At 32.5% G+C, this 23,066-nt stretch overlaps 1 protein-coding gene across 1 annotated transcript; it reads left to right on the top strand.

Moving 5' to 3' along the window:
* Positions 1-5,725: 5,725 nt before the first annotated feature.
* LOC129226846 (40S ribosomal protein S20-like) lies at positions 5,726-22,250 on the top strand. The gene is made up of 3 exons (XM_054861479.1): positions 5,726-5,853; positions 12,175-12,283; positions 21,950-22,250. Exons 1-3 carry the CDS (start codon positions 5,851-5,853, stop codon positions 22,204-22,206), a joined length of 369 nt encoding a protein of 122 aa, XP_054717454.1. The 5' UTR covers positions 5,726-5,850; the 3' UTR covers positions 22,207-22,250.
* The last annotated feature ends 816 nt before the right edge of the window (positions 22,251-23,066 follow it).

The following is a 23,066-nucleotide window of genomic DNA, read 5'->3' as shown; positions in this document are numbered from 1 at the left end:
CTCTTCTCTGTCTTGGGGCAAGAGATGGTACTAGTAGCTCTGGTAGTTGCTGTTATTACAGCATGGTTTAGAAAAAAAATTCAATGAAAGACTACCTAGGATCTCATCTATAAACGCGTTTTACTAAACACTTGAAAATGTTCACTTGCATCCCTTTGCATCTCACTGCCTCATTTGTACTTGTTTAATGAATACATATTTTCATTACATCAGAAAATTTAAGGAAATTCATTCTACTTAAAATAAGACCTCTTATTTAAAAAAAAAATGATTCATTCATGCATTTACAATGCATTATATTAATATATACAGTGAAACCTGTGTAAGTTGACCACTTGCGGTGCAGTACTTCGATGGTCAACTTAGACAGGTGGTCGACTTATAAAGGGTGGTAGTACTGATTTTTTCTTTGTCATTTCTTGCATCATGTATTTATTTTTTGACTAATTCACACTCTTTCTATTCAACTCACTTTCATTGTTTAACATTATTTTGAAACAATAATTAAAAATGTTATTCAAATATTTTTGTTTTTTCCCTCTTGTTTTTTACTGTATTAGACAATGTAGCTTTAGAAATTTCATATGCTAATTTTCTCTTGCTTTCCCTTTTTACTTTCTTCTATATCTAATATATAGAAGAAAGTATTGGATTCGTGCAAATTTTCGAATTTCGAAGGATTCGAACGTTTTGAGGTGTGCTGAGTCCATTTCGACTATTTTTGGAAAATGTCTGTCTGTCTGTGTATGTGTGTGTGTATGTGTGTCACGTCTGTGTGTGACCAGTTTTTTGTGGCCGCTCTACAGCAAAAACTACCGCATGAAATCGAACGAAATTTGGTACACATATGTGCCCCTATGTGAACTTGTGCCCATTGGTTTTTGGCGCGAATTCATTCAAGGGGGGTGGAGCAATGGGACGTTTTTTGAGTTACGCGTGATTGCTATTCCTCAGGAAGTAACTGGCGGAATCAAACAAAATTTGGTCCATATGTTGCCAGTAACAGGAACAGGTGCTGATTCAATTTTGGTGTCAATAACTCAAACGGTGGTTGAGCTATAGAACGTTTTTTGTCGTCAATTGTGACTGCTGTATCTCAAGAAATAATGAACGGAATGAAAGAAAAATTTATCGGCAAGTAGCACTTAGTGGGTATAAAAGCTGATTTTATTTTCGTGTCAACAGCTAAAAAGGGGGTAGCGCAATCGCCCGTTCTTTTTTTCCATTGTGAATGTCCTATCTCAAGAAGTAATGCTACGTTCTGGTTGAAATTTGGAATATATGTGAATCCATATGTAAACAGGCTTTGGTTCAATTTTGGCGCCAATCGCGCCAAGAGGTGCTGGTTTATTTTTATTATCATTATTTTTTTAGCGAATAAAAATAGCTTTATTAATGCAACAATAAGAAAGATAAATCGTAATAGATTGTCGTCTGCGTATTTCTCGTGATTTTAATTGTATGGAAATGATCGGAAATATTATCTCAATGATTTAAAATTTTTAACTGTTGCCATCTTATGTTTGTTAACAAAAAAAATATTTGTAATTAATTCAAGCAAGGCTTTTAAAATAACTTTCAATTTTCGCTCTTTGCTTTGCTTTTGCAATAATTCAGACATTGGGATGGTCGCCAAGTTTTGCATGTGTAATTTTTTTTTTTTGTTGGGAATATTGCTTCCTCGTCAAGCATGGGGAGGGATCAGAAAAAAAAAAGAAAAATATAGAAGAAAGTTTCGTGATGGCCACAACATACTAGTTTCAGTTAATTTTAATATTTCATGCTTTTTTATCAACCTCAAGTTCAACTATTTTTCTTTTTGAAGCCATTTTGAGTAATACTTATATCACAAAGAGCAACAAGCCGGACTCTCTTAGTTTATAAAGGCAGTTGAAAATGAAAATGTTCTATCCCTTGATCCCTTGCACCAGAAATAAGTAACTCTACTCATAGGCACAATTCCAGTATTGCCACAAAATATTGCAACTGGAAGAAAAGACTTAGCACTTTTCTACTTACACCTGTTTTCATTGAACAAAGTATAAAAGGCTGTATCTCAAATAGAACAAAAGAAAAACAGTTTTAAACACTATGTCATGCTTGAAAATGTTCGACCGGGAAATGTGGAGCAAGATAATTTTTTTGCGGAGCTACTGAGTTTAGCTATTTTTGGGGAGCAGTTGGCAACCCTACATCAAAGCATTAAAGTTATTCATAGAAAGCTATAAAAAAATAATAAAATTAAATAATTTGCTTAATTAAGTTTAAAAAATACCAAGTGGTCAACTTACAAAGGGTTTTTCACAATACTCCAAACCAAATTTGGTGTACATTAGTGGTCAAGATAGACAGGTGGTCAAGTTACAGAGGTTTCCTGTCATTGTATAAGATAGGACTAATTCCGTTCCTGACAAAAGCGGTCAACATAGGCAGATGGTCAACTTACAAGGGTGGTCAACTTTACAGGTTTTACTGTATATACATTAGATAGTAAACAAAACATTCCTTGTGCATTGTATAGACATTATGAAAAGGAAATAAAAATAGATTGCTATTTATTTGACAGAATACATTCCAAAAGTTTATTTGATTGAGATAGTGGACATTTAAAAGTGACACACAAGAATTCTAATGCAAAAGTATAAAATCAACAACTTAAAAGGATACACAAAGAACCAAGCCATGAAGAAAAGTCCAATGCCGAGGAGGACTAGTGTAAGATGAGGATACACTGCAGGGTTCACAGGACTCACATATCGGCTCATATGTTCTAACCCCATCTACAGAATATTTCAACTATGTATTAAAATTGAACAATGAAAAGATAAATTAGATACACGAATAAAAATATAAGTAATCAAAATCATTAGAAAAGTAAACTACTATATGGTTATTCTACAGAAATATGCCGAATATACTTTACTTAAACACTGATGCGTCAAAAACGCCAACACAATTTTTTTATTTTATTTTATTTATTTATTTATTTTTTTTTTTTTTTTTGAGAAATGAAGAGCTACAGAGCTTGAAAATATATTATATGATGTTTTGTCAAAATCCTAAACTATATGTGTTGAATCTTTCTCTCTTTTTGGGAGGGGGGGGGGGGATATAACATGAGCTGTAGAGAAAATATGATAAAATAAACGGACCACCTTCTTAAAAATACAAGTGAAATCTCGTTACAATGAATACCAATACAACAAAATACATTTTCAGCCCCAATTATATTATTACAATTTATGTAATTGCTACATTACTTGAACTCCATTACAATGAAATTCAAGTTATAACAAACATAATTTTTGGTCCCTTGAAGTTAGTTGTAACAATATATTTTCACTTTTAACACTTGCAATTTTCTCTAAACAGCCAATAATAGAGCTGATAGCTTATGGTACCTACAACGAAAAAAGAATGGTTGAAGAAAAAAAAATGAATAAATAAATAAAAATAAATAAAAGTCGGGCATTAACTTTAATTGATAAACATTGAGTACATCAAGGGATAATTAAGAAAATATTCAAGGAAACAGCGATTTTGATTTCAGATACTTACCTTTTTATGTATTCTAAACCTCCATCCCTTAAATCATGAAAAATTGGCTTAAATATTTTTTTTTTGAAGCTTTTATTTCTAAAAAATTTCGGAGGATTGTATTTATTAAGCGGCTTTCACAGGGGGGAGGGAGGTTTACAAATAACTGCCCACTCACTTTTCAGCGTTAAAAAAAAATCTATTGAAAATGATTTTTTATAGGATGCAATGTTTTGTTTCAATGTGAAACTGAAAATGCCAATAAATGGATTTTTATAATTTTTTTTTCCCATAAGAATTGGAACTTTCAAATGGAATGGGAAAGTCTACAGTGGCCATTCATTCTGATTTTTGATGCAATATATTACATTTTTAGATTTTAACTCAGTAATATTAAAAACCAGTATTATACAGCCTAATTTTATTTAAAAAAATCAGCTCCAGAGGCCAAGCCCCCTAACCCCGCACTTCTCCCCCCCCCCCCCTCCCCCCTTTTTCTGTGCACCAGCCACCTATGATTATACTCAGGGTTTGAAAATATCATGATATTTTTTCAAAAATATCATGATATTTTATTTTTGTATATATCCAATATTTTCAATTAACACTAACTAAAGACTTCAAAATAGTTATGCATTTTCAAATCACTTTTTTTTTCTTTATATTATAATTACAATATGTAGACTTAAAAATAAGGTTTCTTTAATTATTTATATCGAATATTTCATTTTACATTTCTACCAATTTTAATGAAGTTAACTTAGCATTAACTGTTTTACTCATTTTTCTTCTGTTAGCTACTTTTACTCATGCGATTCATCAGAAATAAATAATATGCATTAGTTCGTGAACAGTCATAAGACATTTACTTTTTTTCTGAGCAACGTTTAGAATTTAATTAGGCAATTTTAATATGATTTCAAATAGCTACATTACTAATAATCATTTGAATCTAAAACACAAGTAAAAAAGGAATATTTTAATACTTTGTTATACTATTGATGTATTAATACATAATAAAAATATCGTACATAACTTTTTAGTTATTTTTAATAATAAATGAACAATATTACTATGATTAATATACTTTTTATATTGAAAATAATTATCAAAATAAATATCGAAAATATCATATTTTCAAAATAAATATCAGATATCATGATATATATCGACTGATATATATCTGCGAACCAATTTTATTTAAAAAAAAATCAACTTTAGGGGCCAAGTCCCCTAACCCCACACTTTTTTTAATCCCCCACTTTTTTGGTGCACCAGCCGCCTATGTTTGTATTATCCATTCCTTACTTTCTCGTCATTAAAGGTTTCCCATAACTGCTTTTTTTTTTTTTTTTTTTTTGAACTTCAATTCTTTCGGGGATTTTCTTTGGCAAAAATTGTAACACTGAAGGGAAGGTCTCACCGACTGCGATGTAATTGTAACCAGATACAGAGCTTTAAGATAATGTTGAGAGAGAGAGAGTGATGTTTGTGGGTGTCAAAACAGGAAGCTATTGGGAATAACAAGTCAATCGAACTAAGCATGTATTAGGGGTTGTGGTGTGAGACGTACGGTCTCATGTTTCGGGGAGATATAGGCCTGAAAAGTTAATTTGAAACTAATTTTGCTGCTACAAAATCATGAAGATTTATGTCATGAACGTGATACAATAGTGTTCAAATTAGTATCGACGGTTTTTAGCTAAAAGGAATATATTTTACTCCCAATGTTATACCATATCCTAAATTAGTTATCTGTCAAAAGTTAAGTGATTTGTTTTCTGACACAAGCTTTTTTATTACAAATCGGCAAACCTAACAAACATGGGAGAAACGAATTTGAGTTTTCGTGAATCATACAAGGCAAAAATAGGATCACAATAATCTAAAAAATTAAATAAAAAATGAATTACATACTGCAAATTCTGCTGCCATGTTTGCAGAATGTTGATGACGATGCTTTCAAATAGCGGCAATGCCACACTTCAATTTTAAAATTATGTGCACGTCAAAAAAAAAAAAATTTCAAAGGAATCTTTATCTTTGAATATTTGATGATATATATTCAGAAAACGCAATTCCGAAAAAAAAATCAGTGGTAAAATAAATATTAGTTAGTGAAAGAAAAGCTTCTTAAATAATTTATTAAAAAATGTTGCTAGTCTGAAACGCAAAGACCAAGTTCACTGTGACCGACTAGTAAGTACCGAACCTTCCGACGCTTGTCCACGTTGTTGCTGGCTCACCGCTGTCCAATTTCTTATTTTTTCTGTATTAAGAAATTGATTAAGTCGGCCAGAAATCAATTCTATTATGGTAATATAAATTCTTTTTGAATTCTGTATTTTTTTTATTATGATTTCGTGAAAAGTTGTGTACTTTTTACCTTGCACGTGTCAACCCTAGTTAATCATCCTAATTATGAGAATCCATAATTTTGGGAATTTATTGATTGTTTTTTCTATAAATTAATGAATCTCCTGATAATTAAGTAGTAGCATGAAGTTTTTTTTTTCTTTCATAAACTGAGAGGGAAGTAAAAGAGTCAAATGGGTGCAGCGGGACGACACAATCGAAATGATGTCTTGACGGTATTTTATTGTGTGGTAAAATTGAAGAGTGAAAATAAATATTTATTCTTAATCGTATGCTTTCTAAGACTTTCTTATCAGGTTTTCCTACCTATAATCTGAATGTTGTGTGTGGAATCTCGGATAAGTATTTGAAAAGTTGTACTAAAACATGTTTCCTCAAAAAATATTAGCTTAGGAGGAAAAAAAAAAAGGTTTCCCCTTGTATAGCGTATTTTATTAGGTGGACGAAAAAATGAGCTCTTAAAATTTCTAAAACTGGAAAGGAAGGACAAGGACACGAACAGACCCTCAAGGCAGGGGCGATTGCCCCTCCCTTGAGTAAATCTGCACCTGCAATGTTTCAGAATTGAAGTGCTAAAGATGCAAGTACATGTCGTCTTTAATAATAGGAACGATTGAGGTTCGAAACTTTTCTAGAAGATCTTTGGTGATATCTTGAGGAAGAGAGGTTTGGTGGCCTTCTCTCAATTGTAGACCATTTTACATAGTGTTAAGAGAAGGGATAAGGTTTAAAAAAAACGCAATTTTAAACTACTTTCATGGAGTTAAGAAAAAGGGTTTTTGAAATATTCTCTTGGAATTATTCCAATATTGATGTTATAAAAACGTCAATTTTAATAGATCTGAGAACCTCTTTATCCCCCCCCCCTTTAGGCGATATATCACAAAAAAGAACAAAATGCCCGACTGCAAATTTTGACGAAAAAAGTTTTCAGTTTTGACGCATTTCTGTCTGGCTACATTTTTTATACAAATGAAGAAAAAGATAGTAGTCATCATAATTCTAACAAAACTTATTGGGAAGCAATTTGAAAGTTGTTAATTAGTGCTTTTCAAAATAGGGCGCAGATTCAGAGGGGGGGGATGTCGTGCCTACCCCATCATTAATTTTATGTAGTCGATACTAGGAGACTCCAAATGATTGAATACAAGACCCTTTAGGGCCGTTTCCATGGACACTTTCGACCCCGGAAAAAACCTGCTTTTCACCACAATCTGGTTATTTGTGGGGTATATGTGGATTTTTTCTCCTCCTGCTTGCTTCTGGAAGTAAAGTGGAATTTTATCCAGAATGCATTACGCGAAAATAGTTCTTCTACTAACCGCTAAGGATGCTGGGTAAAAATTGCTTTCTGTGGTACAATGGGAATCCTCTTTTTACTTGGAAATGGGGGAATTTTTCAATCTGTTTTTTGTGGAGCCAGAGTGGGGGTTTACCGGGTGGAAAAGTGTGTTGTGAACGCGGCTATTGTTACAAAAATTCGTTGCTGTACAGCGATAAAATTGATAATCATAAATGAGAATTTCAAATGACAAATCTCAGAAACAAACATGAAGATCATTCACTTCCCTTGCTCCAGTTGCGGTGTTTTCTCTTGCCAATAATAGATGACGGGACTAGAGTAAGAAGACATGGGATTTTCTCACGAGTAACTTGTAAAGCTGTTAAATATAAATTCATTTTTGGAATCCATTAATATTTTCATCAATGAATCTAAAATCATTGAAATAATTTAAATAGTTTTAGATGCATTGATGAGTTTTTTTTGAAGTATATGGCATTTATATGACGTTTTGTGACAGTAACATCATGCCGTTTCTGAAATATTTACACTAAAGAAAATAAGATAATTTTGAAAAAAGATGGGCTTCAAAACTGCAGCTGTGAATTACTCAAAAAGTAAAAAATCATTTTATAACATTGCTAATCAGGGTTGGTTGGATGGGATCCAATGTTTTTTTTTTTTTGTAAAAACCTATAATGTAGCCCATTTTTCAGGGATGAAAATCTTCCGCGATTTCCCGCTTTTGTATTTTTGTCATTTCCCGGACGCAGAGCATTTCGAGAAACAGCATGTTCCACGACTGATTGAAGTGTTTCTGGGGTCATGTTTAGAATGTGTTACACAATGCATGCCTTAAGCTCAGCGAAGTTTGCAATCGAAGCACTGAACACAACAGCTTACAGATAGCCCCATATCCGGAATCCCCACGGTTAAAAAAATGTGTATTCGTCAATGAGTCGGGCGCATGACAGGTGTTTTGTTTTGCATATTGATTTGCTGACAGTTGCAGCGCCATCTATTGCTAAAAAATCCAACTATTTATTTTTCTTTTGCCATACGTTTTCCCTCTTCTTCGATAATATTCCGTTGAAATTTGAAGTTATTCTGACAAGTGGTTTTATTTTTACAGCGTTTGAAAGTGGAACTTTAATTATAATCACCCTGTATATCAAAGTATTCGGATATATATCCAAGTATCAGATACTTTCGAAAGTATAATGATCTTTTCGAACCCTGATTAGGGGCCTCCACTCCTTCGTTGCCCCGGAGTATCCACACTTCCAAATCCGGCCCTGCTAATCATTGTCCCCATCTTTCTTTTTTGTTTTTCACTTTTCAAAGCAAAATTTAAAGTTTTACCAGTACAAATACAAAGTGAGTGACAAACTAACGCCTCCTATATACTAAATGCCTATCGCGTCTTCTCTTTTAACATAGAGCAATGCTGTCCAACTGCAAAGAGCCCACGGGCAAGAATTCCAGTCACTGATCACCTGGCAGGCCGCAGTTTGAAAAAGTTAAACAATAACCTCTTACCTCTTATACAATAACAATTAATAGTCGAATTATTATATTAGTTATAAAACAATGAAATAGAAGGATTGTAAAGCAATTTGCTTACATTTTAATGGGAAGTTCCGATCCGCCTTCTTACAAGGGCAGGAATGTCAACATCAATGTATGTTAATATCGATGTGGGCCGCACAATATGTGTTGGAGGCCAGTTGGACAGCCCTGACATAGAACAAAATGATCCCAGTAAGCATATTTTCGGTTTTCTATCTACCGCCAACTATTGTAGGTCGAAAGCATTAGAAATTAAAACGGAGAAAACAATTGGTTAACTTCTAAATTTGAATTTTAAAATTAACCAATTAACGATTTGATTTTAATTGTTTGGATCCATCGTCATAGCAACACCATCCATGTATTGCCGTCAGGTAGTAGCATTTGTGTACCGGCGGAGGATCACTTTTAAAGAGAATGTGATCAGGGGGCAATCCAGGATATTTTTCTCGCTACCTATTTTTGTGAAAGTTTTTTTTTTTTTTTTTATCAGCATTGTTTGTGTGAGGTATCCTAATTTTTGTAAAAGAAGCAGAACAAGTGAAAATTTAGTTTGAAAAGTGTAAATGTCATCTAGTATCATTTTTAACAGGTTTCGTTTTTTGGGGAGGTGGGGGGGAGCTAAAAACCTAAGAAGTACCAAAAATACCATCGTAATTTCAGCTTAATGGGCTATGTACTGTGTACGATATTGGAAATTATGAGAAAAACGGTTTCCCCAAAACATGTTAAAAGATTGCGATAATATTGCATAAATACACTTTGGCGAGAAACAGCTAAAAATTAGTTAAAATACCACAAAAAGGTTGCTATTTAAGCGATTGTTCATATAAACCTGCTTAGAATTTTATGTTATAAGTAAATTTTGTTTTAAACAGAGAAACAAATTTTATATTTTAAAATGCGAATTTTTGTGAAATTTTCGATCTTTTTGTGAAGCTACCTGCTTTTATTACTTGATTTTTGTGAAAGTACCTATTTCAAAACAAGATTTTTGTGAAGGTACCGAAAAATGGTAGCAAAATCAGCCTATATTGGGCCCTGGTGATAGGCATTTAGTATTTAGGAGGCTTTGGGTAAACTGATTAAAACTCAAAGCCAAAACTGACTAGTAGCATGATATTATGAAAAATCAAAGATGAAAAGTTTTGCTGGCGCAATCTATGTGACAAAATTAAACTTAATCCCTTTGCTTTACCCCATAAAAAATTAAATTATCCTGCCATCCTATTTAAGTATTAGAATTGTTCATTCTAAATTCTGACATTTTTTTTTTTTTGATAAGATTTCATTACACCTTTAATTAAAGAAATTATAATATATAAATTTTTATATTTTTAATCTTTCATTTTACAGTTTATGTTTAAAAAGAAAATCATCACCTTTTGATACCATCTAAAGATTTTTTGGCAAAATGTGCAATTACTAGGGGATTTACCCTGCCTTCGGATAAATACCCAAAAAAATATTTACCTTCCCACCCGACATCATTAATTGCGTGTATTAAAAGTAGTTCAAATAAATTTCATCATGAAGTACCAGGGAGCAAATGCAAATGAGCAAGGCAACAGAAAACAATATTTTTTTTTGTTAATGTGAAAACTGTTTCTATATTTGCCACTATATCACTTAAACAGCAATAAAATAAATAACATCATAGTCTTAATAACTTCTCAGTAAATTCTTCCAAGCATCCCTCATGCTTCTTTTTTTTATTTTGGATATGACTAACCTAGATTGTGATTTTGAAATCCTGAAGTTAATCATTGAATTGCTTATACTTGTCCCAATTATGACATTGAAAAGAAAGATTCTTTGGTTCACGATATGTTTCTTTCATAATTTCGTCAAGTCTTCCAATAAAAAATATTATAAACTGTAATACATATGTATGTATCAGTTTTACCAATTATTTCATATTTAGATTTAAAAAAAAAAATTCAAACTCACTATTTGCATTTTTTTTATAAAATACCTAGTTTTGGGGTATTTATCTAGGCCTTGGGTAAATACCCAAAAAATATTTACCTACCCACTGGGCATTTACCCGATCCACATCACTAGTCAAATTTAAATAAACCAATGTACTTTCTTAAGTCTTAATTGCATTGAAAAGAACATTTCGAAGATTTTAAATAAATATATTTTGCTTTTCACTTTAACTGATCAAACAGTCTAGCAGAAAACAGAATAGGATGAATAGCGTTTTTATCATCTTTTAAAACGTTTAGGCAACAAAAAATTGAAAAAAAAAAGTTGATTAAGCTAGCGTTTAGTAAAAAGGTTTAGATAATTTGAGGTTCTACTGTAGTTTTGCATAGTAAATTGAAATTTACTATGCAAAAAAGAATAATAGATTTTATCACCTAAGAAGAGACTTGACCTTAACTGTTAAATAATCATAGAAACTATGAAATCAGAAACACCATTCTTGGGTTTCATTGTCGTTTATACTTTTCTTCAGAAAATGTTGAATTTCAACTAGTTTTCCAGCTTTTTCCACCCCAAGACGATTTCTACGCTTAGTCCATATGCTTACACTACCATATGCTACAAATGCCCCACCTTTTCCCTGAAAAAAAAACCCCTTTCATTAAGTTTTAGTTGTTTTATTTAAAAAAAAAAACCTGGGTCCATGGGCTTTAAAAAAAAAAAAAAAAACCTGAGCTTTTGCCAACCCTGTCAGCATTACTTTTAAACTTATGTTTAAAGTTGGCGCAAAAACAATAGATAAAACCATACTTCACCAAAATTTAATTGCAAATGGAGTTGAGTTCTTCAATCAGATTTGCATACATTATCTTGATAACAACCTATCTCTGCATCCGAATGAATGTTTCGTTCTTAATTTTGACTAGTTTTCAGGAAAAATGCAAACGAAAAAACGGTTAAACATTTTTTTCCCTTTCGTTTTTGTGCAAACTTCAAAAATACGAGGGTCAGTCAGAAAGTTAGTTGCAAAAAAAAAAGGATTGAAATTTTACAATAACTTTATTGTTATCCTACAGTTCCATTCAAAATCACTTTTCAATGCAAACTCATTTCAACTCTGCAGATTATTTTCAACTGCCCAAAATAGTGTCGCAGACTGGCTAGAAAGCTTCTGCTACTGGGTCCTTAAGCGTATGCGAGTTTCTTTCATTGAATGCCTTGGTATTTGAAGTTTAAACTAGGGCCTATAAATTTGTCAAAACTTCATTGACACTCCTAAAGCAACAGTAAACTCCTAAGTAAAGCATTTGCCATTTCCTCTAAAAAAACACATATACTAATCACTGGGGGCCTGAGCTCCCCCAATTTTAAGCCAAATGTAGTTGGCGCAAGTGGCGATAACTGTTGAATTCAAAAACCACGAGCATTGAATAACCATGGATAATGTTTTCATTGCTTATTAAGGTGTTTTTTTACAGGCTACCTATAAAGATACAATGAAACCTGGAGTTGAAGAAAGTCAAAATTGGCTGAATCATCGAATTCGCATTACTCTTACAAGCTTAAATGTTAAAAGCTTAGAAAAAGGTGTGTAATGATTGTTTTTTAACATTATTTTTGCATGATTTAACTCTTGTTGACCTGTAATTTAGCATGCCATAAACATATTTTCTCCAATTTTTTTTTTAATAAAGTAGTCAACAGTGGATTGACAAATTCACTATAATTAAGATACAATGAAATATCCTTTTCAGTGGAACAATTTTTTCAGCCCCCTATTGAATTGCAGTTTTATTTCTTCAATACCATTAAAATAACTTTTATTGCAACGGATAAAATGTACAGTCCCTATGAGTTTGTTGTAATAGGGTTTCACTGTATAATTTATGGATGTAAGTTCAAGTGTTGGAAGAGTTAATCCTTCAATTTATTATGTGGTTACTATGGTTTAATCTTCAACTATTTTCTGGCAAAAAGTAAAGGCAGATTTTGACCCATTCCACATAGAATATTCATAGCTACCAACTTGTACGATTTAGCCATACATTGTAAGATTTGCGGAAGTTTTGTATGATTGTACGGTCTTATGGTAGATTTGTGCAATTTTTAGGCTTTTGGTTTTAATTTTACAATAAATTGTGAACAATTGAAGTTTCCTTTTACTTCCAACACTTTTGAGTGCAACCCCTAAAGGCGTGACCCAAACGACATTGAAAAGCGTAAAAATTATTTACTTATTTTTAAATTTATTTATTCATTTTTTTTTTGCATACTAAAGCACAGATCAAGTAAATGTAAGGATTTGAAAGTATTATGATACTTTAAATTTTAATACTTTGCTTTATAATGCTCAAAAAAGTAGAAATATAGCCATCACGTCATTGTAAGATTTTTTAAATTGGCATGTTGCCAGCTATGAATATTTAATTACTTAAAGAATTTTGGAGTATGTGAACAGGTTTTGAATTGTTGCTTTTGAGTGCTGGAAGTTGACAGAGCACATATGCCCTCATGAATTTATCAGGAATGGGATGTTTGATTTTGTATCATAAATAACTGAAAAAATATGTTTCCCATCAGCGGACATTCATATGAATGGTGAAGAAAATCAGAAATAATTTGTATGATTAAAAGAAAGAAGTTGTGCTGGACTTTTGAATTGTGGCTGTGCAAATGTTATGAAAACAATGGGGGAAGTGTATGTCCTTCCACGAGTAATGTCCCCCCCCCTAATACCATAAAGATCTCTCCCCCAAGAAAAGACAAATTGTTCATGAAAACATAAACAACTCCCCCTAAAAATATCTGCCTCAGTCTGCTTCCCTTAGGGTGGTTCCTAATGCAGTTGACGCTGGTTTGACCACCAACCTTAGTGACTGACCAAAAGTTAGCTCAAGTCTAAGGTGCAGGTTAAACAAAGTTTCCTCCGTAAAATTTTTCATGTGTATTTTCCTATCCAAATCAACCTTGCATGATGCAGTATAACCCTGATTTAACGACCATCAAGGAGCAGGGAAAAGTTATCATTAAACTGGGGAGCATAGACATTCAATGCAGTGAAATCCAAACCAGCGAAATGTCATTAAATTGAGGAAATCGTAAGTTCTGCAATAGCAAGTGTGTTATGTAACTTATTTTTTATTTAACAATTTTATTTTTCCTTTATTTCATCCCTAACAGTCTAGCTCTTACTAGTAAGGATCAGTTTCCTAGGACAACTGCTTTTGAAAGGGTCCTAATTCCAGGGGGAGGGGGAGTGAGGCAGTTTTGTGCTGTTTATTATTCTGCAAGATAGTACAAGTTTTTTGAATTAAAACATATTTGCCTCTTGTTTAGGTTTATCATTGAAATTCAAAATTCTTTTCTGTTTACTTCACTTTTAAAGAATCAATTTTACTTGTAGCATGTTATCTATATTTCATTGAATATATGCGGATTTCATACCTTGTTTTATTAAGTACTAGTGGTACCCGCACGGCTTTGCCCGTAACAGAAAAATTAAAAGTTCTTTTGGTTCGCCTGTATATTTACAAATAATGTATGGTGAATTTTCTCGCCAATTGGCTTGTACCCATGTTATTGTTCCACGTTATGATAATTTCATATCTCGCCAATTGGCTCTTGCCTATGTTACGGTTCCACTTCATGATAATTTCGTATTTTACTCGTCCATCTTATGACAGTTTTGTACTTAAAATTGGAATAGAAAAAGAACCACATTGAATTTTCGAAAAATCGCTTTGAGGTGCACACCCCCCCGTGTTACAAACTAACTTTGTGCCTAACAGCGAAAATTTTGAGATGTAAAAGAGTAGGGTACACTATCCTCCAATCAGCGTGATTTTTTTTTTCAATTACATTTTTTTCTATATTAACTGGGGGTACCTCTAATTGGCACCTAACATTTGTCACTTGCCAGTAATATGTAAAAACTGTCATTGAAAGTGCTTTATTTCAGTGACATGTCTCTTTAAAGTGTTTGAACAAAAATTCTTAATTTGACAAGGTGCTCTATTTGTTTTTTTCAAGCAAGTTCTAATAAAATTAAATAATATAAAATTAATGAAAATAAGCAAAATGTGCTGCAAAATGTTTTTTTTTTCTGGTTATTTTAAATAATTTTATTGAGAAATGAAAACAATTATACTATTTAAAATTTCATCTTATCCAGGGTGGCGACAGATCAGGGAGATCAGGGAAAAGTCAGGGAACTTTATGAATCAGGGAAAAGTCAGGGAAATATCAGGGAATTTTGAAAAAATAACAAAAAATCAGGGAAAATTTATTTTATGAAGAAAAAAAAATTTTTTTTTTTGCTTTACAAAATTTTGTTCTCTAATTCCCTATGCATTTTCCGCCAATTATCTGTTCAAACAAAAAGCAAAATTAATGAGGTGCGATTATACACTGCCGCATATTTGTGCATCTTTTTTCCCCCACATCAAAGTACTGAATCTTACTTATTAACCACAGGATGACTTCCTAAGATTGCTTCTGTGTCTGTTAGGTTGTTTATTTTACCTAGCTTGAAATTTCCTTTTACACTTTCAATGCTATGTAAAATAAACAACCATACAGGCAAAGAGGAAACCCTCATTAATACCTTAGCTCCTTTGCCTTTATTCCATTGTCTCGAAGTAATTAGCGTACTGTAATCACAATTTCAAGAAGAAATCTTTAGTTTTTGAATTAATACTATAAAAGCTTAAAAGTTATTACTTCTTCGCGTTTTTAATTTAATTGCTAAAATTGTACTTTCAATTACAAAAAACTTTGCTTTTTGCCGTTATACTATTTGTTGTCGCCGCAAATTATAAAGGTTTTCTTTTCTTCAGACTGAAGTGATTCTTTAATTTTATAACCAAGTTGTATTCTTCTTTTATATATTTTGAAATTAACTAATTGCTTTTTTTTTCTTTTTTTTCTTGCATTTCAAAGTTGTTTGTTACAAAAGCAATCTAAGATTTTTCTTCGTTACGTACTGAAATCATTTGAAATAGAGTTAACTTGTGTACTTAAGTAAATATCTTTATTTTTTTATTGTTAAAATGCTGTATTCATTCATTAAAACCTATGTTCTTGATTAGAGAAAAGCTCCCTATGTATGGATGTCAAATGGTTTCATCTGTTTTGCATAAATATGTCAATTAGTTATATAAGAATACCTACATTACTTCTGTTCTTTCACTATTACTTGTTATTCTTGCAACAATTATTATACTGTTTGAAAACTTAGTTCAAAATAATTTCAATTACTTTTTAGTTCTATCAGAAATACACATATGTTTTTAAGAGTAATTTTAATAGTTTCTTAAAATTCTTATGCTAAGTGGTTTCTGGAAGTAAAGTATTTTTTTTTTATTTTCTATAATCTTTTCATGTAGAAAAATTAATATACTGTTTTGTAGGGGTTTTTTCCCAAAAAAATGGACTTGATATTATTTTTTAACCATTTTATTAAAAAAGTAGCATTTTTTAAAAACATATCTTTAGTTCAACAACTTTACACAACTTAAAACGTTTAAAATACTGCATTTTATACAAACATACAATGGATTTCAAGTAGAGTAAAGAAAGAAAACCATTATCATTGGTAACGTAAATCAGGGAAATTTGGTGAACTAAATCAGGGAAAAGTCTGGGAACTTTTTTTCACAGTTCCTGTCGCCACCCTGTTATCCCTATTGCTTTGGACACGAATGTGCTAAAACTTCTCAATTAAATTGTAGTGTCATGGGGATTTTTTATTTTTAAATTATTTTCATGCAACAAATTCAAAATTTTATATCTGAATTTTTGACGTAGTCGCCATATTTGGTCATTTGCGAGATTTAAGTACACAAGACTCTTAAAGTGACCAAGTTTTCAAAATCGGAATTAGATGTTTATTGCAGTGCAGACTATTGAAAATAATGCAAAATGGGCTTTTTTTTTTTTATTTCGGAAAATTCTTAATTTTTTTTCTTGAAAAAATGCAAAAATTTTTCCTTCAAAATATTATTTTATCCTGATTGGTTTAGATGCTAATGTGCTAAAAACTGTCTATTTCATCTAAATTTTAGTTTTTAAAGGATTATTAATTATTTATATTTTTAATGCAACAAATTCAAAAATCTATCATAAATTTTTCGCGTTGTTGCCGTGTTTGGTCATTTGCAACATGGAAGTAGACAAGACTATTATTAGCCTAAGTTTCCGAAAACAGAATTGGTTGTTTGTCTCAATGTAAACTATTAAAAATAACAAAAGGCACAAAGTTATGTTTTTTTTTTAATTTTTTTTTTTTTTTTTTTTTGACGGGGAAATTTTATCTGTGTTTGATCCTTATTGTATTGGAGGCTTTGTTATAAACTGAAACTATTTCATCTAAAATGAAAGTTCCTGCTGACTTCTCATTTATTTATTTATTTATTTTTAAATAAAGCAGAAACCTGTTTTAATTTGAATTTTCCATGTACAAAAAAAGTATTGAATAACTCTATTTTAGAATGTGCAAAGTCCTATTCATCTAATTTTTTAATGAAAGTTGGAAAAACAGCCCCCCCCCCCAGTTTGTGTTTCAAAACTTGGCGACAGTGGTGGCCACTAAGTTTCTGGAGTCTAGAGGCCACTGGCCACTTAGATTTCCGAGTCTTGACCTTTACTATGAAGTTGCTTTATTTCCAAGTATAAGAAGTAATCATGTTTTTTTTTTTTTAAATCTTCAATATGTTCTTATGCAATGCATTTTCAATACATGTAGGATATGTATGAAAGAATATTTTTAAAAAGGGTTGCAGTTTTATTAAATCAAAAAGTAATCTTGGTTTTTTTTTTTTTACTTTGCAATATGTACCTACGTAATGATGCTTTTTTAATGTAAAATAATTTTATTTTAAACTTGGTTGTAGTTTTGTTGAAAATATAACATGAAAATTTGAAAATTCAGAAACGCATTGTAATGGTGCTTAGAACTTATAGAAGCTTACGGTACAGAAGGAAGTTTTAGCACAGACCACGATTTGGAGCTCCTATTTTAACCCTCATTGCTCCTATTAGTGCTCCTATTTTTTTTATCTTGAGGTTGGCAGCTATGCAGTTGGCTCTTGAAAATGCAGCTGTTATGGCAACCATAAAGCAAGCAGAAGTGCACTTTCTTTTGATTGTGAAACATATTTACTAGTCTGAAAGGAAATAGTTTCCTGTGCAATTTTGTGATACAATTATGAGAGTTAGTTTTTCTGAAAGATATTGGATCGAGGAAAGCAAATTTGTATGTTGCCAACTTCGAGAAAGGTACAGGGGGGCGATTATAAACTGCAACTATGTTATTTTCAATATAAAAATTATATTAATCATAGTTATTGCTCAAATATTAATATTTAAACAAATGTTCTGAACAATATTTTAATGGTGTATTAATACACCATTCACAACAAAGTAATATAATATTCTTTTTTTACTTGTATTTTATATTCATAAGATTATGAGTGTTGTAACAATTTTAATTCACATTAAAAGTGCCTAATTAAATGTTAAACATTGGTCAGAAAAAAAAGAAAATGGCTTATGACTGTGCACTGACTAATGCATATGTTTTATTGCTGAATTTATATAACTGTAAAAGTAGCTTACAGAAGAAAAATGAGTAAACAGGTAAACTAAATTAAGTCGGGCAAAATTTAAATTGATAAAAAGGTAAAATGAAAAATTAGATAGCAATGGCGAAAGAAACCTTAGTTTTAAGTCTATATATTGTAATAATACAAAAAAAGAATGATTCGAGGATGTATTTACTGTTTTGAAGGTTAGTTTGTGCTGGTTGAAAATATCGGATATTTTAGATTTCAAACCCTGGCTGGAGGGGGGGGGGGGCAAATAATTTTCCGTTAAATTTTTGTGGTGCAATTACAGGAGTAAGTTTCTCCGAAAGGTATTGACGCTGGGAAAAGACTTTAGATGTTGCCAACTCCGAAAATGTTGCAGGGAGGGTGGCTATAACTGCTGGGAGGCAAGTGGTTTTCCTTTCAATTTTTGTGATGCAATTAAGGGAGTAAGTTTTTATAAAAAATATTGGCACAAGTAAAACAACTTAGGATGTTGCCAGCCCCAAAAATTTTGAAGGGGGTGGTAAGGGCTGGAGTGGTTGTAACTGCGCTGGAGGGCAATTGGATTTACATTCAATTTTTGTGATACAATTACGGGAGTTTTTCTGAAAGGTATTGGTATGAGGAAAATGAGGTCGGATGTTGCTGACCCCGAAATTGTTGCAAGGGGTGGGGGAGGGGACAAGTGGGTTTTTATTTTTAAGTTTTGTGATACAATTCTGAGCGTTACTTTAAGTATTGACATGAGGAAAACAAATTTGGATGTTGCCAACCCGAAAATAGTGCGGAGGGCAAGCCCCCCTGCCAGTATTTAGGTAATACAGTCAAATCTTGATAACTCGTAGTTTAAAACTCAAATATTCCTTTATCTAGAAGTTTTCATCAGGTCCTAAACTCTTGACACTGTTGTGGAAACTTCCCATCACTCAAACTACCAGTAACTTGAACGTTTTAGCCAGTCCCTTGGGACTTCGAGTTATTGAGAGTTGACTGCTGTATAACATATCTGTATACGCTGCAAATATATAGCTCTATATAACTGCAAATGTAAAACAGCTTGTTAGGCGACATTTGTTAGTTGACAACTAGTTTTCGAAGCTTAAAATGCTTAATTCCATTGATAACAATATCACAACATAAACATACGAATTAAATTGCATTTCGGAGCAGAGCTCCCTTTTCAATGTAAAAGATGTGAACATATGATGAAATAATGAATACCATTGATAAACAGTCCCTTGTACTCAAAACCATCATTTAGGCAATGTGAGGCCATAATGTTAGGCCCTTCCCTCTCCCCGATTTTGGAAAAATAATGCACATGCAGATTTTTTTAATTTTTCCCTTTTTACTTTCTTCTATATCTAATATATAGAAGAAAGTATTGGATTCGTGCAAATTTTCGAATTTCGAATTTTGACGGATTCGAACGTTTTGAGGTGTGCCGAGTTCATTTCGACTATTTTTGGAAAATGTCTGTCTGTCTGTGTGTGTGTGTGTGTGTATGTATGTATGTGTGTGTGTATGTATGTGTGTCACGTCTGTGTGTGACCAGTTTTTTGTGGCCGCTCTACAGCAAAAACTACCGCATGAAATCGAACGAAATTTGGTACACATATGTGCCCGTATGTGAACTTGTGCCCATTGGTTTTTGGCGCGAATTCCTCCAAGGGGGGTGGAGCAATGGGACGTTTTTTGAGTTACGCGTGCTAGCTATTCCTCAGGAAGTAACTGGCGGAATGAAACAAAATTTGGTCCATATGTTGCCATTAACAGGAACAGGTGCTGATTCAATTTTGGTGTCAATAACTCAAACGGGGGTTGAGCTATAGAACGTTTTTTTGTCGTCAATTGTGACTGCTGTATCTCAAGAAATAATGAACGGAATGAAAGAAAAATTTATCGGCAAGTAGCCCTTAGTGGGTATAAGAGCTGATTTTATTTTGGTGTCAACAGCTAAAAAGGGGGGTAGCGCAATCGCCCGTTCTTTTTTTCCATTGTGAGTACCCTATCTCAAGAAGTAATGCTACGTTCTGGTTGAAATTTGGAATATATGTGAATCCATACGTAAACAGGCTTTGGTTCAATTTTGACGCCAATCGCTCCAAGAGGTGTTGATTTTTTTTTTTTTTTTGCGAATAAAAAATAGCTTTATTAATACAACAATAAGAAAGATAAATCGTAATAGATTGTCGTCTGCGTATTTCTCGTGATTTTAATTGTATGGAAATGATCAGAAATATTATCTCAATGATTTAAAATTTTTAACTGTTGCCATCTTATGTTTGTTAACAAATAAAATATTTGTAATTAATTCAAGCAAGGCTTTTAAAATAACTTTCAATTTTCGCTCTTTGCTTTGCTTTTGCAATAATTCAGACATTGGGATAGTCGTCAAGTTTTTGCATGTGTAATTTTGTTTTTGTTGGGAATATTGCTTCCTCGTCAAGCATGGGGAGGGATCAGAAAAGAAAAAAAAGAAAAATATAGAAGAAAGTTTCGTGATGGCCACAACATACTAGTTTTTATATATATCTCTTCTCTCCCCCCCCCCCCCCAATCTATTGAATTTGTACCCTTTCCCCAGGCCCATCATTTAGGGGGTCAGTGGGCATGTACTCCCCTCCCCAACCTTTTGAAAAGTTTCTGCTTTTGCATAAATGTGGGCATGTTTTTTGTTATAAAATTTGCATTGAGAATACACCCTTACTTCCCGCTGAAAAATTCGGAAAGGGCCTGCCTTTACTCCCTGGAAAAAATTTGAAATAACTGGCCTGCTTAAAGTTACCAGTGGTGTAACGAAGGGAAGGAGGAAGCGAGTATCTTGTCTTGGCCACTATCATAGTATTCAGAAATTCTAACACTTTTAATGTAGAGAAGCAAACCTATTATCCTAGATCTCTTTAAAAATTATTTGTCGGTTTTCTGATTTGAAATTACCTATCGTTGCGCCACGGCAAGAAGCAGCGGCATCAACTCATATTTCAGTAGAGCACTTACAAAGCTCACACGAGGTAACTGACACAAAATTAATTTTACATGCTGCTGATGCAACTTTATAAGATGCCTCTTACTATTCATATTCACTGGCCAAATACAGATGTTTTTGTATTGATTCTTTGACGATACCCCTTAATGTGCTGCAGAACACTGTGCATTTGTAGGAAGAGGTAAAAGACAAATTGCTCTCAAACCAATCTGCAGTAGTTTACCTGACTTCCATGCACATACTTTTCGTAAATTGAGGCACCATGTTCCAGGCCACTCACAATTGAAACGTGAACCAAAAGCGACCCGCAAGTTGAGTATCAATGACCTATATAATTAACCGGACATTTGTAATTGCATAAGTTTCCATTAGGCGTGCTTTAAGATACTAAAAATTGTCGTGCATGCATAAATTATGAAGAAATTGCTGGTAAAGAGAAGCAAGTTGTTGTTCGATTGAATCCTGCCAGATTGGACAAGGGGGGGTCAAAAACAATGTGTACTTATAAGTAAAAATATTTGTTTCAATTTCAGAGGGTCCCCACTGACCCCCACAAATGTTGATCCTGGGTAAAGGGTACAAATTAAATTCTAACTCATTTTCCTCATGCCAACACCTTTCAGAAAAGTTGTTTGTTCCCCCTATGCTCTTCTATAACACTTTCTCCTTGTCTTCTAGTTTGCAATGATCTCATCAAGGGTGCTAAGGAAAAGGAATTAAAGGTTAAGGGACCAGTGCGTATGCCAACCAGAGTCTTACGCATCACTACCAGAAAATCACCCTGCGGAGAAGGTTCCAAGACTTGGGATCGATTCCAGATGAGAGTTCACAAGCGTATCATTGATTTACACAGCCCTTCTGAAATTGTCAAGCAAATCACATCCATCAGTATTGAACCTGGTGTGGAAGTTGAAGTCACCATTGCCGATGTCTAAATTTTAATGGACTGAAAAGCAAATAAAGTTCTTTCTTGCATAAAGTCTAATATTTGTTGGATTGTTTTTCAGGAATAATGGATTGCAGCTACCGTATATTACCTGCCTTGCTGCAGGGTTGATTTAAATCAGCTTGATTTGAATTAAGTGAGTTTTAAACACAATCATTAATTTAAATCAGTTGATTTTACTTTTTTTAATTAATTTTGCATTTTTAGAAAGTATTGCTCTAAATATAACTGCACTTCATTATAATATCTTAACTTCAACAGGCTAAACTACATAGATCCCTCTTTCTGTGTGTGTAACAGATTTTCACTCTATATCGCTTTTACTCTAAAATTACAAGTTAAAACAAAATAAAAATTTGGAGTTTTTCTTATACACCATGAATAATATAGTTCAGAAAAGTAATTGTTCAACATATTATTTTTTACTAAAAATGGACATGATAATGCAAACCTTATCTTTAAGCAAAGAATAAAACAAAATCACATCTTATTTAAGCATAATAACCAGGGTTCGAAAATATGGCATATTTTGATATATATCCAATATTTTCAATCAGCAAAAACTCAAGTCTTCAAAATAGCAAATGCATCCTCAAATCACTCTTTATTTACTTATATTATTATTTTTACAATATGTAGACTTAAAATTAACGTTTCTTTCATTATTTATATCTGATATTTCATTTTACATTTTTGTCAATTTTAAGAGTTAATTTAGCATTAGCTGTTTTACTCATATTTTTCTTCTGTTAGCTACTTTTACAGAGTTATATGATTCAGAAATAAAAATATATGCATCTGTCGCTGCACACTCATTAGACATTTACTTTTTTTACTGACCAACATGTA

This window comes from Uloborus diversus, chromosome 1 (assembly GCF_026930045.1).
Source record: "Uloborus diversus isolate 005 chromosome 1, Udiv.v.3.1, whole genome shotgun sequence".
NCBI classification, from domain to species: domain Eukaryota; kingdom Metazoa; phylum Arthropoda; class Arachnida; order Araneae; family Uloboridae; genus Uloborus; species Uloborus diversus.
This window is presented reverse-complemented; position numbering and strand designations above follow the sequence as displayed.